Source organism: Notolepis coatsorum, assembly GCF_963971535.1.
Source record: "Notolepis coatsorum genome assembly, contig: SCAFFOLD_304, whole genome shotgun sequence".
In the NCBI taxonomy this organism is placed as follows: domain Eukaryota; kingdom Metazoa; phylum Chordata; class Actinopteri; order Aulopiformes; family Paralepididae; genus Notolepis; species Notolepis coatsorum.
This window is the reverse complement of record NW_028173137.1, coordinates 57752-75275: the sequence shown is the minus strand read 5'-3', so window position 1 is coordinate 75275 and position 17524 is coordinate 57752. Positions and strand designations below refer to the sequence as shown.

The window sequence follows — 17524 nt, the reverse complement described above, 5'->3', positions numbered from 1 at the left end:
CCCGCCCATACCCATGCTGATTGGTCCGTGTGCAAGACTAGAAAGCGAGGATCTTTGATTAAACACCTGCTATCAGAAGAATACAGTCAGTTTTTACTTTAACTTTTTTAGTACTCGAGTACATTTAAAGGTAGAAACTTTTTTTGACTTTTACTCAAGTGTGTTTTTAGCCACATACTCTGACTTTTACTTGAGTACGATTTTGAGACGGTACCCATACTTTCACTTAAGTATAATTTCTGGGTAATTTTTACACTCCTGCTGACGCCTCTCTGCCTGGAAACACCACAACCACAACAACCACAACAATAACAACAACAACAACAACAACAACAACAACAACAACAACAACAACAACAACAACGACAACAACGACAACAATGACAACAAAAGCAGAACCATGGAAATGTATACATAAAAGAATTATAGAAAATGACTTGTCTCTAAGATATATTCCAAGGCTAAATAAAACAATACATACTTGCTTTCTAAATCCCTTGTACAGAGTATTTCGTTTTAATGTGATTTGAATGTATATATGTTTTAAATCGCTTGATAGGGTTTTTATTAAGTATTGTACCTTGATTTTTATGCAAACTGTTCAGCACTTTGTCAACGGCTGTTGTTTAAAATGTGCTATACAAATAAAATGTACTTGACTTGACTCGACCTGGGCGGCCTAGATCTCCTAAAGACATAACGGAACGTAAACCAAATGCGTCCAGATTTTTATAGGATTCTATCACATTTTCATAACAATAGCACCCTGCGCCGTTTTCATTGAGGTTTCTTACAAATTAACGATGCTCTATGTTGTCCTTTATATGCCGATTATCATTAGAATCTTAAATTGTACCATATGTCCCCCTTTAGACAACATATGTAACGCTACCAGCGCACTTTTGGTAAGATAATTAGTTAACCATTCGCGGTCGCACATGCGAGCAACGACCAGGAAGGGGAGGGGGGAATTGGCATAACGACGAAATTGGGATGGGAGAAAATCTGAGAAAAACAGGAGAAAAAGTGGATACAAAAAATAATAATAATTAATAAAATAAACATGATTAATAAGTGTTTGCATAATAGCAATAGTGGCAACAAACAGTAAGCCTGCAACCTCGATACAAATCCTTCATATGTTGCAGTATTAGTTTACCGCTGTTCAGATCACGTCGAAGAATATAGACACATGCCAGTGACCTGCGACCTGTGCTAACGCTCTTGGGAAATGCAGTGTTGTAGTTTTCAACATTTTCACCTTTTAATTTTAAACCAATGCTGCCATCTACTGACAACATAAAGTGTTGTCTAATCGTCACCTTGAGAGCCACTTCCGTATACAGCGCCCATTCTAGAGATTCCCACTTTTTACTGGGAGTGGGGCGTGGCCGTATTTGGTCCCAGACAATAACGTTACAACAAACCACAAATAAATTAATAAAATGCGGCTGGGTGGCGCAGCGGTCTATCGATACCGATAACTTTCTGCTCCTCAAGGTCGATACCGATACCGATAACCGATATATATATATTTATTGTATTATAATTTTTTTTTTTTATTATGTATATTCCTGTAGTGTTGACCTAACCAGATTTATCATGACATGAGTGTTACTAACAAAACAAAGCCAAGAGAACAGTTTTGACTCTTCAAATAAAGTGTCCAAATAAATATAATTTGAGTCAATCACAAAATTCACAATCCGTCAATGTCATTAACAATGTGTTTCCCTGAACAATGAGTGGACTAAAAACCAACAGGTATTGTGCTTTGTCAGTAGGGATGGGTACCGTTCACATTTGAACCGATACGGTACCGGTACCCAACGTTACCTTTTTTCTGTACTTTAGTCTCTAAAAATGTAATCTACCTACCTCAGTTGTAAAAATAAATAATCAAAACTTAACTCAAATAACCACATTTTCGACCGTTTTCGGCTTGCCATTGCCCCGACTGCTTTGTTGTTGAATCAAGTCAAATCCTAAGTAAGCATATATTGTGCGTGTGAACGTTGACATGAAAAGAAAAAAGTTAAAAGATATTTAAAAAAAAAAAAAAAAAAATGCAAAAGAAAAAAAAAATTTAAATTATTTTAGCTATTAATACATTATCGACCCGATAATTATCGTGCATCCCTAATTCTGGTCGTTGTAAACAGCGACTCCTACAGGTCGGTCAGGGTGCCTGCACAGCAAAGAAGGGATATGTTGAAGGTAGTGTGACCTCCCACGCGTTACACTTCACCAATGAGAGTCCGCGCTGGCAGGTGAAAAGAGGTTGCTGGCTGTCTCCTATGTGACGGAGGAAGCATGTGATACGACTTCAGGACTCCCTAGACCGACCAGTGGGGGGCACATGCGAGCAACGACCAGGAAGGGGAGGGGGGAATTGGCATAACGACGAAATTGGGATGGGAGAAAATCTGAGAAAAACAGGAGAAAAAGTGGATACAAAAAATAATAATAATTAATAAAATAAACATGATTAATAAGTGTTTGCATAATAGCAATAGTGGCAACAAACAGTAAGCCTGCGACCTCGATACAAATCCTTCATATTTAAAATGTGTCTAAGACTCTTTTAAACTACAAGGGACAGGAGGGACAATTTAAGATAAGATAAGATATTCCTTTATTGATCCCCTTGGGGAAATTCAGGCATCATAGCAGGATGGGGGGAGAGGAGGGGAGGTACAGGTACATGGTGCTAGTAGAAGACATGATACAGGTCATACAATTATAGTACAGTAGTAAAGTAAAAATAAAAATAGAATAAAAATAGGCAGTGTAAACAATATAACAATATAATTAACTCAGAGTATGCGCATATGGGCATGTAGGCAGTGTAGAAAGGTCAAGGTGCAGATGAGGGTATGTATGCACTCAGTTATATTTGCCTTACAATAAATATAGTTACAATATATATATATATAATCTAATATCGAATCTAATATATATATATATATATAATGTAAAAATGCTAAATATATGCTCTGATGCTCTGATTTTAAAGTGGTCACAAGTGTCCAATCTTGCCGCTATGCCGTGCTTATGCAGTGCACGTGTATGTGCGTGTGTGTGTGTGTGTGTGCGTGCGTGCGTGCGTGCGTGCGTGCGTGCGTGTGTGCGTGTGCGTGTGCGTGTGTGTGTGTGTGTGTGTGTGCGTGCGTGTGCGTGTGCGTGTGCGTGTGCGTGTGCGTGTGTGTGTGTGTGTGTGTGTGTGTGCGTGCGTGCGTGCGTGCGTGTGTGCGTGTGTGTGTGGCGGGGGATTAGGGAAGTGTGTCCCACCTGGCAGAGTTATTCTCTTCAGGAAGAAATCCAGCCCCATGGTTTGTTTGTACTGTTTCCCGAAGGCCTCCTGAGAAAACCTGGTGGCGAGTGACGTCTGAAACGGAGAGGGACACGGAGAGGAGAGCGGTGAATGGATGAAGACCTTGAGCCAACTAGATTCCATCAAGGGCCTTTGTCCAATAAACAATATTTACACACGTAGACACAAAAACACAAATTGGATAAACAGTGGGAATCACAGCGCGGCCCCCCGTACAATAGCTTCAGAGCTCTTCCGGGCTGGCTGGGGGGGGGGGGGGGGGGGGGGGGAGCGCTTCCTAAAACAAGGATTTCAGAAAATAAAATAGCACAAAATCTTAATTTTTTTCCCAAAGCGATTAAAAAAATACCAGTGTCGTCAATTACACCAGAGAAAGGTTCAGCTACATGGCTTCTTCCCATCATTATCACGTAGCCTTCAAGAGCTCTGCCGAAGACATCGTTTTTATCATGAGAACGATCCGTTTCATCGCATCAAGTTGAAGGGAACAGATTTAAATGTATTGTCATCATACAGTATAACGAAAAGAAGTTGGCATCTAACCAGAGTGCAAATTTAACAGTAAAGTGCGCAATATACAATGTACAAGTGATTAAACTGGAATATATATAAATAAGTACTACTGAGTAATAATGCTAATCTGTGTTACAGTATTATTATGTACAGTACAAGTATACAAATAATGGCAGTAAGTCATACTGACCATCGGTGTAACTAGTAAGAGTATAGGTAAGGGATATATACAGATATAGACATAGTATATAAAGGTATGTAAACAGGAATATATGCAGGTATATTCAGATGTGTGGATAAATATATATATATATATATAAATATATATACGGTATATACAGTATGATTGTACATGGCTATCATAAAGAGTTGTATGGGTAAACTATAGGTTGAGGTAGGTTATGATTACAGTGTAAGACAAGACAGTTGTGGACAGTGAAGGCAGTAGATAGATAGATATAAATAGAGTATAAGACAGTTGTAGACAGTGAAGGCAGTAGATAGATAGGTATGAATTAGGGGTGGAACGGTTCACAAAATCGACGGTTCGGTTCGTATCACGGTTTTCGGTTCGGTATACGTTGTTTTTTTTTTTTTTTTAAATGTAACACTCCAAAAATACCATACATCAACATAAGATATATAGCCTAAAAATAATCCAACTTTTCAGTTATTCTCAAGGACGTAGTCATGCAAAAACTGAAAGAATGAGGCCATTTGACATCAGGCACATTATTTTGACAGTGACTGGTTAGAGCTAGGAGAGATGTTGGTACAGCAAGAGGGGAGGCATTGCTGATTTAAACATGCTTCTCATTTATTTGGTAAAAAAAAATGTTGGCACACAAAGACCGAACTGAATGAAAAATATAGGCAACATTTGTCAAAGTATTAACTTAGTGCAAACAGAAAATTATTAAACCTTTCGATTTGTGTGGCCACATTATAGACAAAGGCCAACATAAAGTATGCATAATGCTCAACCAGCACTAGACTTTCAAAAAAAAAAAAATGTAAAAGTCACAGAAAGATGATTAGGGTTTTAAATAAGGACGTTTATGTGGTTTCTTGTATTAATAATAATTTGCACTAAGGAATGTTGTAACTGTTGTTATCTTAAAGAAAGGAGATGTTACAAGGGAATGGGGAATATAAACCCCCCCACAGTGGTGTGTGGAGTTGGTACGTCCCAGCAGGGACCAGGATGTTATGGGTTGCAGACGCAGTTGACACACACGCTCTAGTCTCCTGGCTCGTTATTGAACACAAACAGTTATCTTTGAACCTCTGTTGGCAAGCCTCGTCAATATACCCCCCTTCCCCACTAATCAAACTGGTGTCGTGGAGTTTCTATATGAATTGAAAATGGGGGACCCTGATATAAACAAGACAAACGTCTTCCTCAGGTCTGCATCCCCTTAACAATTGTATGTATTGAGCCGTACTGTATTGTACCCATTCTGCAATCTGTTAAATAAAGTTTTCATTCATTCATTCATTCAGTCACTTCTCTGTGAGTGTTTCCACGGTTAGCTTGCGGCTAACATTAGTTAGCTCGCGGCTAAAGTTAGTTAGCTCGTAGCTAACGTAACGTTAGCCTAGCTCGAGGCTAACGTTATATAACCGAACAATACACACATGCCCCGAACCGTGGAGGTCGTACCGAACGGTGTACGGTTCGAATGCGTACCGTTCCACCCCTAGTATGAATAGAGTATAAGACAGTTGTGGACAGTGAAGGCAGTAGATAGATATAGAGTATAAGACAGTTGTGGACAGTGAAGGCAGTAGATAGTGGACAGTGAAGGCAGTAGATAGATATAAATAGAGTATAAGGCAACATATTGTAGGAATAAAAGTTTCCTAAATGAACACAGGGGACTGAAAGGTTGTGAAAGACGTCGGCGGGACGGGCAGGTAACGCGCCGCCGAAGTCGTCATCTCAGCCTCGCACTCCTGTCTTGGTTGGTGACGGTGAACAAATCAAGGCGAATTACAATAACAGGTGTCTGGCTATAGATGTGTCATGTCTGCAGACTACAGCCTCAATAATTGCCCGACAAATTACACAAACTCCCCATCACTCCTTGTCACATTTGGGTCTGGGAGAGGGAGGACAGAAAATGGACAAGTTTAGAGGGGGCCCTCCTGAGATCCATGGGAACCCGCTACGCTGGGACTTTGACGTGCCAAGTTTAATTCACTTTGATGGATGAGGAGAAGAGGAAGAGGGGAAAAAATAAACTAAATCCTGGCTGTCTATTAGCTATCTTTAGAGGCAGCGTGCGTTACGTAAACACCACAGAGAAGTGAAAACGACAGCAGACCCCCCCCCCCCCCGGTGGTAGAGCCGGTGAGAGCGCACTCTGTGCGTGACTCGGTGATCATTTCAGGGTGATGGTGTTTAAGCACCCGTCTCCTCAGGTCTGTGCCTCTTTGTGTCAACCTGCGTTCAGGCTCTTCAGGTTTAAAAGCCAAATAATGTTTGAAATAAAAAAGGACCAAAGTTGTATCACACTCTCAAAACCACTACTTGGATGGGGACCTCTGTATGAAAAGTGCTATACAAATAAAGTTATTATTATTATTATCTGGTAGGGATTGAGTGGGGTGTTCGGGGGACTGACTGTTCCGGGGGGGTTCACATGCCTTCGAGCGACATAGTACTTGAGTGGGGTGTTTAGGGGACTGGGTTTGGGTATTACTGAATATGAAGGTATTACTGAATATGAAGGTATTACTGAATATGAAGGTATTACTGAATATGAAGGTATTACTGAATATGAAGGTATTACTGAATATGAAGGTATTACTGAATATGAAGGTATTACTGAATATGAAGGTTTACTGAATATGAAGGTATTACTGAATATGAAGATATTACTGAATATGAAGGTGTTACTGAATATTATGAAGATATTACTGAATATGAAGATATTACTGAATATGAAGATATTACTGAATATGAAGATATTACTGAATATGAAGGTATTACTAAATATGAAGGTATTACTGAATATGAAGGTATTACTGAATATGAAGATATTATATTACTGAATATGAAGGTATTACTGAATATGAAGATATTACTGAATATGAAGGTATTACTGAATATGAAGGTATTACTGAATATGAAGGTATTACTGAATATGAAGGTATTACTGAATATGAAGGTATTACTGAATATGAAGGTATTACTGAATATGAAGATATAACTGAATATGAAGGTTTACTGAATATGAAGGTATTACTGAATATGAAGATATTACTGAATATGAAGGTGTTACTGAATATTATGAAGATATTACTGAATATTACTGAATATGAAGATATTACTGAATATGAAGGTATTACTAAATATGAAGGTATTACTGAATATGAAGGTATTACTGAATATGAAGATATTATATTACTGAATATGAAGGTATTACTGAATATGAAGATATTACTGAATATGAAGGTGTTACTGAATATTATGAAGATATTACTGAATATGAAGATATTACTGAATATGAAGGCATTACTGAATATGAAGATATTACTGAATATGAAGGTATTACTAGGGCTGGGCGATATGACGATATTATATAAATATCGGGTACAGTTCATTAACGATACACTTTTTCAACGTATCGTGGATATCGTGATGTTTTGCCCAAGAGGATTGTGTCGCGTCAATCTGTCCACACGTTACTCGTTCATATCTCAGCCTGTGCTGAGATATGCCCATTCCGCGGTCTGTTAATAAAGTTTTCAATCAGACAGATGTATGGAAAGGCTTTTATTATAACATTCGTTGTAGTAAAATCATTATGCCTCATTTAGTCATCCTGTGAAGCACTGGTCTCCTACTCGACGGCCGCGGGGAGCTAACGTTAGTAGCTTTGTTGATGTTCAGCACACGGGACATTCAGGAAGTCAAAAACGAATAACGCTTGCCGATTGGTGCTAAGAACAGCAGGGCGGGTGCAAGCGGTGTGACGTCATTGGCAGACTCGACTGTCAATCAAAATGATTATGTTTCCGTCAGAATGAATGAATGAAAACTGTATTAAAAGGTTGCAGAATGGGTACAATACAGTACAGGAGGATGAAGACCAGAAAAAGACTTTCGGCTTTTTTACATAAGGGTCCTCCATTTTCAATTCATCAAAACATTTAGAGACATACATATATACAGTAGTTTCATAAAAATGCTAAAATGCTATTTATTGATTGATTGATTTAAAACTTTAACATATTGCAGAATGGGTACAGTACAGCTCAATACATACAATTGTTAAGGGGATGCAGACCAGAGAAAGACTTTAGTCTTGTTTACATCAGGGTCCCCCATTTTCAATTCATCATATTTCATATCTAAATCATATAATATCTCATATGCAATATATAATCTAATAATCTAAATCTAATATAAAAATGCTAAATGCATGGGTATTTTATTTTGTCTTTAATGTTAGCTTGCAAACTCAAATACTGTCTTGGTAAGCCTCATAATGAATTGTTTCGGGTAAAAAAGAAAAACATCGTGATGTGTATCGTGTATCGCCGAAAGGTCAGAAAATATCGTGATATCATATTTAGGCCATATCGCCCAGCCCTAGGTATTACTAAATATGAAGGTATTACTGAATATGAAGGTATTACTGAATATGAAGATATTATATTACTGAATATGAAGGCATTACTGAATATGAAGGTCTAACGAATATGAAGATATTACTGAATATGAAGGTCTACCGTCATGGATCCATGTAAAGCTATGGATTTTTTTTTACACCACCATCGATGATATACACATTATTGTTCATGATATACAGTATTTGTAAGTTAATCAAAAACGTGCTGCAGTATAAAATAAAGTGATATAAAATAGACCATGATGACGATCGTATCGCAAGGACATAAAAACGTCATCTTTTACTGGAACACTAAATACCGTCATATACCGTTATTATTCCCGGCAGAACTATGAGCGATATCGTGACATGATGATGCCGGCGTCGTGGCCCTAAAGGGTTGATCCACCTTAATTATTTTCAAAGTTCATCAACCCGTACAACCCTTTCCTTCGAGACGGGCGCTCGCCGAGCGTGTCACGGGCCCCGTGCGCCGCTGTGATTGAAAGATTACGAGAGGTGACTGACGCAACAGGGAGAAAATCGGCCATTTAAGTCGCCCAAATGATCCCGGCAGCACAGGAATAACCCGGTCGGACAGCGGAGATGTGTTCCACATGCCGGCGCTGGCTCCGCGGGCCGCTTGTCTTGGCATTCCAGTAGCTTGGCTTTCTTCCCTCAAACTTAGGGCCTTTCTTTTTTTTCTCTTTTCTTTTGCCCGTACAATTGGAACTAACCAGAGAATGTAAAAAGCTGGTGTAATCCAGACTCTCCAACTGAGACCGGCACAGGGTCAGCCACGATACCACTGCCGGGAAACAAGGGAAGCTCTACTGAGGAGAGAGAGGGAGGGGGAGAGGGAGAGGGAGAGGGAGAGGGAGAGAGAGAGAGAGAGAGAGAGAGAGAGAGAGAGAGAGAGAGAGAGAGAGAGAGAGAGAGAGAGAGAGAGCAGGGAGAGAGAGAGAGAGAGAGAGAGAGAGAGCAGGGAGAGAGAGAGAGAGAGAGAGAGAGAGCAGGGAGAGAGAGAGAGTGAGAGAGAGAGAGAGAGAGAGAGAGAGGAGAAAGGAACAGCAGGCTGTTCCATGTCCGTGTGATGATGCAACTGAAATATGTTTCAGATGATGTGAAATGGACCACATTCTTGCAGTATGCCTCTATCAGGGACGACGGCCCCCTCCCTCCTTAATTCCGGGTGACAGGTTTAAACCGTGTTTAAGTCCACAATCATTGAAACGATGATGAAATGAAGGGATTCTCCCACGCAAAGGAAAAAGACGGGCACGGTTATTGACTAAGGAATGTAAGGATGGTGGTCATGGTTATTCACTGAGGATGGGCACGTTATTCACTGAGGATGGGCACGTTATTCACTGAGGATGGGCACGTTATTCACTGAGGATGGTCAAGGTTATTCACTGAGGATGGGCACGTTATTCACTGAGGATGGGCACGTTATTCACTGAGGATGGTCACGTTATTCACTGAGGATGGGCACGTTATTCACTGAGGATGGTCACGTTATTCACTGAGGATGGTCACGGTTATTCACTGTTCACTGAGGTTATTCACTGAGGATGGTCACGTTATTCACTGAGGATGGTCAAGGTTATTCACTGAGGATGGTCAAGGTTATTCACTGAGGATGGTCACGTTATTCACTGAGGATGGTCAAGGTTATTCACTGAGGATGGTCAAGGTTATTCACTGAGGATGGTCAAGGTTATTCACCGAGGATGGTCAAGGTTATTCACTGAGGTTATTCACTGAGGATGGTCAAGGTTATTCACTGAGGATGGGCACGTTATTCACTGAGGATGGGCACGTTATTCACTGAGGATGGGCACGTTATTCACTGAGGATGGTCACGGTTATTCACTGTTCACTGAGGTTATTCACTGAGGATGGTCCAGGTTATTCACTGAGGATGGTCAAGGTTATTCACTGAGGATGGTCAAGGTTATTCACTGAGGATGGTCAAGGTTATTCACTGAGGATGGTCAAGGTTATTCACTGAGGTTATTCACTGAGCATAGTCAAGGTTATTCACTGAGGATGGGCACGTTATTCACTGAGGATGGGCACGTTATTCACTGAGGATGGTCACGGTTATTTGAATATTAAATTTACATTTACATTTTGTCATTTAGCTGACACTTTTATCCAAAGCGACTTACAAGTTTTGTACAACAAGACAGCAGGAAGGGTACAACTCTATCAGCTGAGTAACAATGTTCATCAAAGTGTTGAGTGCTACAGTGTAGGTTAGTATATTAGGACAAGTGCATGACAGTAAGGTTAGTTAGGGTTAGAGTTATTCTTTATTTTCTTCAGATTATGATTGAAGAAGTGCGTCTTTAGTCGACGGCGAAAGATTGGACGGGATTCGGCTGTCCTAACTGTGGTGGGAAGTTCGTTCCACCATTGTGGGTCAAGGACTGAGAATAGGCGACTTCTCCTTGATGACCCTCCCGGAGCTTGGTTAGGAGTAGGTCTGAGGCGGCCAGAAGATGCAGAGCGTAGGGGTCTTGAGGGTGTGTAGTTAGAGACCATTGACCGGAGGTGGGCGGGAGCGGTTCCCTTTGCTGCACGGTATGCTAGGTCGAGGGCCTTGAAGCAGATTCGTGCAGCAATGGGGAGCCAGTGCAGGTCTCTAAGAAGTGGGGTGACATGGGCCGACTTGGTGTGAGATCAGGCGGGCCGCTGCGTTCTGAATGAGTTGAAGAGGTGGCAGTGGCCAGGAGGCCTGAATACTTTTACCAATGGATTTACAGTTCCGAGTTCGCGTTCTGAGCTCTGATTGGCCACTGACGTTTCTGGTCGCGCCAATCGTGTGACAGCAAGTTCTGCCACCCGTTAAGCTTAGGCACTCTTTCGAAGTTGGTTAAGGTTAGAGTTTGTCTTAGAGCAGGGCGATAGAACACCAGCCCTGATTCCAAACTCTAACCTTAACCAACTTCGAAAGAGTCGCCTAAGCTTAACCAGTGATAAACTAGGCGTTAGGTAGTTTGCTGCTGTTCGAGGCGGAAATGGGCGCGTCACGCGATTGGGCGCACATGTCACATGACCAGAAACGTCAGTGGCCAATCAGATCGCACCAGAAACGCCAGTGGCCAATCAGATCGCAGAACGCGAACTGGAAATCCGTTGGTAAAAGAATGGACGCGGCCGGGAGGCCAGCTAGCAGTGCGTTGCAGTAGTCGAGGCGGGAGATGACTGTTGATTGGACGAGGAGTTGGGTGGCTTCTTTTGTCAAGAAGGGGCGTATCCTTCTGGCGTTGCTCAGGAGGAATCTGCAGGTTCTGGTTGTCGCTGCGATGTGAGCGGAGAAGTTCAACTGGTCATCGAGGACAACACCAAGTGTTGTGAAGGGCCAGATTAAACCGAATATATATATTTATTTATATATATATATTTAATTGTATTTGTATATTCTCTAATATTCCCTGATATCCCTTGTATATTCCTTGTACAATATGCATTGAATATCCATTCTAGCCTACTGAACATCCCATAATAGTCTCCATTCTACTATTGGTCGAGACCTTGGTGCCAGGCTGCCATACCCCTCAGACCCAGTTCAAACGTACCGCTCGACATGTACGAACAAGTCCTAGTTCCGCGTAGGAATTTGGCTACCGCACCACTAATGGGACTATTTGTTCATAGTGCGTATATATACTGCGCTACTAAAGTAGGACTTTCTTTTCAGTCCAGTTTCTTACCCTCCAATAGAGTCACAGACGTAAAGCCTCCCCGCGATGCCACGTGTGGGAGTAAGGCCAAGTTCGGCCTACCATCGGTATTGAGACATCGTGTATATTAATATTTGAATAGTCATATTTGGCACTATATCGTCGAGTTGGACGTAGTCTATTAAGCTAATAATAGTCTGTTAATATATAGTGCTTCGTGCGGTGAGAATACTACCGTAGTCAGTACCCCATCGTTTCGGGCAGAGAACTGGCTGCTTACCCAGGGTGGTTGACCCTATGTGAAGCTGCACCCGAGGAGCCCCAGAGCCGACGAGCGAGTGGACCTGTATACTGGATTATTCTACCGACGACAGCCCGCCTTCCCAGGCACGGATTATGCTTTGGATACTTTGATTATTCTATGGATAAAGACCCCCGACACTACCGTGTGTTGGAACCCCCCCCCCTGGAGAGGACGCAAGGTGAGGAGACGCTCTGCAAGACGAGGTCTCTCCACATCTCTCCCCCGTGGACCGGAGAGAGCCGGCCCACAAAGAGTCCACCTGCTTTCATCTGTGGTCCAAGGATCGCCGGCGCATTGAACGGCACTACAGTGGGTTCACCTGGGATACCCTTGGCCGGACGAGGCAGCTGGATTCTACCCCCCCCCCCCTCCTACTCCTGTCGGCTTACAAGCGACCGGATTAACCCCCTCTAGTGTATCCAGCCTATAATCATTAAAGTATCATTGCTGTTATTCCTTAACTATTCCAGGTCATATATTTACCACCTGCGCCTTCAGAGATTGGACATTATCTATTGATATACCGACGAATACTCCTTGCCATAAAAGTGCATACTATTTCAATTCATAAATGTAATTAAGTGATTAAGTGCTTATTCTACACACCATCGCTGTGTAGGAAATAAAGACCTGTTTCTAATTCGTACATTTGTGTTGGATCCGTTTCATCTACGTGAGAGTGTTCATGATAATATATTTATGCCGTGTACTGGGTGGCCGAATATTAAGTACAAAGGTAGTGGTAGTAAGTATCATATCTAGTAATACAGTCAGGGAATTGTACCCCTCAGTTACAATTGGTCCTTCGAGCCGGATGGTAATTAGTGTAATATTAATATAGTGTTATTAATATTGAAATGGCCTATGATGAACACTCCACGAAACGATCCTCCTAACCAACGCCCGCAGCGCGAACGACGGCTCCCTCAGTACTTAGAGGCTTACGCTGTCAGTCAACAACCTAGTCTTCTACTAACAGTAAACGCAGTAAAACTAGAAAGTAAAAGTATGTCTAACCCCAACGCCCAGACTACCCCGACCATAGAGGCCCCTACGGGCTCTAATGTAACTGACCAAGTTCACGGTGGGGACCAGTGGGAACCAGACATGACTTCACACCCCGCCAGTACTGAAGAAGTAGTCCCCGATGAGTCCCGGGAGGAATACAACGCTACCGAGAGAGAACTCGGCACGGAAGAAGACGGGGAGAGCACCGTGGAGATAGAGCTCCAAGGCTCCGCAAGGAGTACCCCGAGGGAAGGCTCCCCTATACAACCGCCTTCTCCCAGCGAGGCAGAGAGGACCCTACAGCAGGCATTCCTCGTCAGCCTGAAAGCCTCTACTGAACGCGATAGACTCCAGGGTGAACGCGATCGATTGCAGATACAGCAACGGAGCGAAGAAGAGCACATACGCCTGGAAATAAGACGCATTCAGATGGAAGAGAATGTGGCCCGAGACCGAGCAGACAGCCAGCGAGCAGCTGCTGGTGCTCTACGGGACGCAGAGCGCGACAGACAGCAAGCGCAACTAATAGAACAGCTGATCAGACGGACAACACCCTCTCCCTCCGCCAGAGGCTCCAGGAACTCGTCTAGACACACCTCCAGGGCGGCATCCCCTAGCCGAGTAAACAACCCTGAACTTGACCAACAGACGAGGTCTATACCCCCCACAGACCACCTCCCCCCACCGGTCCAAGCGAGACCTAGCAACCGGGAAGGAGCAGCATATCCTGTGGAGAGGCTAAACCAGAGACTACAAGCACTGGATGACCTAACTGAAGACGAAGAGGAAGAGGAGGAGAACCGCGCCCGAAGACAGCACAGTACTCTACCGGACCAGGAGGTCCGGTACAGCCCAGGCTATACTCCCGCGGAGCTGCGCTACAGACCCCCGACTCTATACACGGGTGAGCACGACGCACGACCCGCACCGAGGAACAGCACCTGGACAAGCGGGCCATGGTACACTGCCGGTACCAGCCCATACCAAGGAGCGGGAGGAGACTCGCCTAGGAGGCCTCTCCCCCAACGCTCGCCGATGTATCCACAGTCAGCGTCATACATTGGCACGCCTATGGTACCCGACTTCACCCAAGAGAACCGGGCCCAGTATACAGAACTCCGCATGTGTCTGGAGACCATGTTGGTGGATGTATTGGATGAACGCCACAAATACGCCATCCTACTGCAGCACTTAAAGGTGCCCCGCGCACATAATATAGCGCTCGCCTACGCGACTTCCACCACCCCATACACAGCAGCGCTGGTAGCATTGGACCAGAGGTATGGGCGCATATGGGATTACGTGATCCAGGAGATCCGACACATCGACCGCTTACCCCCAGCAATAGACAATCGAGCACTGGACGACCTGTCCATCAGAGTGCAGTCCCTGGTAGGGATGTTGGGAGCGCAAAGAGAGAAGGGGAAGTATGAACTTTACGCCAACTCAAATGTGGAAAGGATCCTGGAGAAGCTGCCGCCCGCTCGTCAGGAGCGCTTTAGGCGGCAGAGGGACCACAGAGACCCGAATGGCCCCGAACCGAACCTCCTCGATCTAGCAGACTTCCTGGCGAGAGAAGTCAGCAGCCTACGGCTAGATACATTCGGACGGAGCACCCCTGGCTCCAGAGAAGGAACCAGACGACTAAATGATGGAAGAAGATCGGTGACTGTGATGCACCAATCGGAGTCAGTACCGAGCAGCAGGAGCCACAGTACCCCCTCCAGAACGGAGAAGTGGAAGATAGTGTGCCCCTACTGTGAGAAAGAACACTGGCTAGCGCAATGTGACTCCTTCCCCAAGCTGAACGCGGAGGAAGCAGGTCAATGGATAAAGTCCAACAAGCGCTGTTTTCGCTGTGCGCGCTCACACATGGCAGCCGAATGCCGCTTAAAGAAAAGGTGCACCAAGTGCGATGGAGCCCATCTGGACATACTTCACGACAGTAACAGACGGCGCCCTTCACCTGCACCATCCAGCCGCAAAGCGAGCGTCATGTACATCGATCCCGCCAGCAGCAGTGGAGCCCGAGTACTCCTAAAAGTAGTGCGTGTGACACTAAGCTACCAGAATAAAGTCCTGGACACTTACGCCGTCCTCGATGACGGGTCAGAGAAGACCCTGCTGCTCGCCTCCGCTGCGGCCCAGCTAGGGCTGCGGGGAAGCGAAACCCAAATGACAATTCGGACAATAAGACGAGATTTGAAGACGATAAAGGGCGAGAATGTCTCATTCTCTATCGCAGCAAGCGGCCAGCCTGAGCGACGGTACCAGATTGCAGACGCTTTCACCAGCCAAGAAATAGGACTGTCGCGGTACACATACCCCGTCGCCAAGCTGATGGAGAAATATGCACATCTGCGCAAGTTACCGATCCCGCTCATAGACAATGCTATGCCGACCCTGTTGATAGGCTCCGACCATGCAGACCTCATTGTCCCGATAGACCGGGTTCATACCGGACCCCGAGGCTGTCCTGCAGCAGTCGAGACCCGTTTGGGATGGACTCTCCAAGGCCCGCTCGCCAAATCTCTCAACCGAAGTACAGCCACTAGATGTCTCCACTCCCGAGTCACAGAGGGAGAAACCGCACTCCTGCAACACGTAGAGCGGCTATGGAGCTTGGAACAAATGCCCTTTAAGAATGGAAAGAAAGACATTCGCTCTAAAGATGACATTTACGCCATTCACCTCCTCGAGACAGGGACCAAGAGAGTCCCGGTCAACGGCGTGTTGAGATACGCCACGCCACTCCTGCGGCGAGAAGGAATACCTACTTTCCACGCCAAGACAGACGCCATAGAACGGTACCTGCTGAACACGGAGCGGCGCTTAGCCAAGAACCCCGCCCAAGAGAGTGTATACCGCGCTGAGATTGAGAAGCTCATCACAGCGGGACACGTCACAAAGATGGACATTAAAGAGGCTGACCAGACCACTGAATCGTGGTACGTGCCCCACCACAAGGTCCATCACAACGGTAAAGACCGCATAGTATTTAACTGCAGCTACCAGATCGGATCCCAAAATCTGAATAAAGAGTTACTGCCCGGTCCCACACTCGGCCCCTCCCTACTCGGCGTTCTACTCCGCTTCCGCCAGGAAAAGGTGGCCATCAGCGGGGACATTAAAGGAATGTTCCTGCAGGTGAGATTAGTAGAGGCGGACAAGTCCCTGTTACGGTTCCTATGGAGAGAGAAGCCAGGAGATGAGCACCCAGCCATCTACCAATGGGAAGTCCTCCCCTTCGGAACGACGTGCAGCCCCTGCTGTGCGACATTTGCACTACAGAAACATGTAGCAGAGGACCCAGCAGCGGACGAAGAGGTCCGACACAGCGTAAAGAACAGCTTCTACGTAGACAACTGTCTACAAAGCCTTTCAACCCAGGAAGAAGCCGAGGCTCTCCTGATTAAACTCCGCGCCTCATTGATCAAAGGCGGCTTTGATCTCAGGCAGTGGGCCAGCAGCGATCCGCAAGTACTGCGCAGCCTCTCCTCCGAGGACAAGGCAGCCAGCAGCGAGACCTGGATGGCTACAATCCCGGGAGAAGCCCAGGAGATGACCCTGGGATTGGTGTGGCGATTCAAAACAGATTCGCTTCACTACAGACACAAGCCCCTGACTACGGAGCAGGGAAGGCCGGCGGCGGCGCCGACCACCAGACGGAGTGTGTACACAACACTCGCCCGACAATATGACCCGCTAGGATGTATTCTACCGTACACCACCAGGGCAAAAATGATTGTACGAGCATTGTGGGACAAGGACCAGGGCTGGGACGACCCCATTCCCGCACACCTTGCATCCACCTGGAGAGAGTGGGAGATGGAGCTCCACTCACTCCCAGGCGTTAATATGCGCCGAAGCTACTTCCCACCCAAGGTGAGGCCAGAGACATGTAAAATGGACTTACACGTCTTCAGTGACGCCTCAGAGGTCGCATACGGATCAGTAGCCTACTTGCGGGCCCAAGACCGAGGGGGAGAGATCTACACAGCATTTGTCCTCGCCCGCTCGAGAATAGCCCCACGCAAGCAACAATCTATCCCAC

General features: G+C 44.9%; 1 protein-coding gene across 2 annotated transcripts in view; it reads right to left on the bottom strand.

Annotated features, from left to right (window-relative positions):
- rab28 (RAB28, member RAS oncogene family) overlaps positions 1-17524 on the bottom strand; it is an 88663-nt gene that overhangs the window by 43577 nt on the left and 27562 nt on the right. For both annotated transcript variants that reach the window (XM_084338852.1, XM_084338853.1), the window contains exon 2: positions 3292-3388. In XM_084338852.1, coding sequence (XP_084194978.1) covers positions 3292-3388 — 97 coding nt within the window. The remainder of the gene's footprint in view (positions 1-3291; positions 3389-17524) is intronic.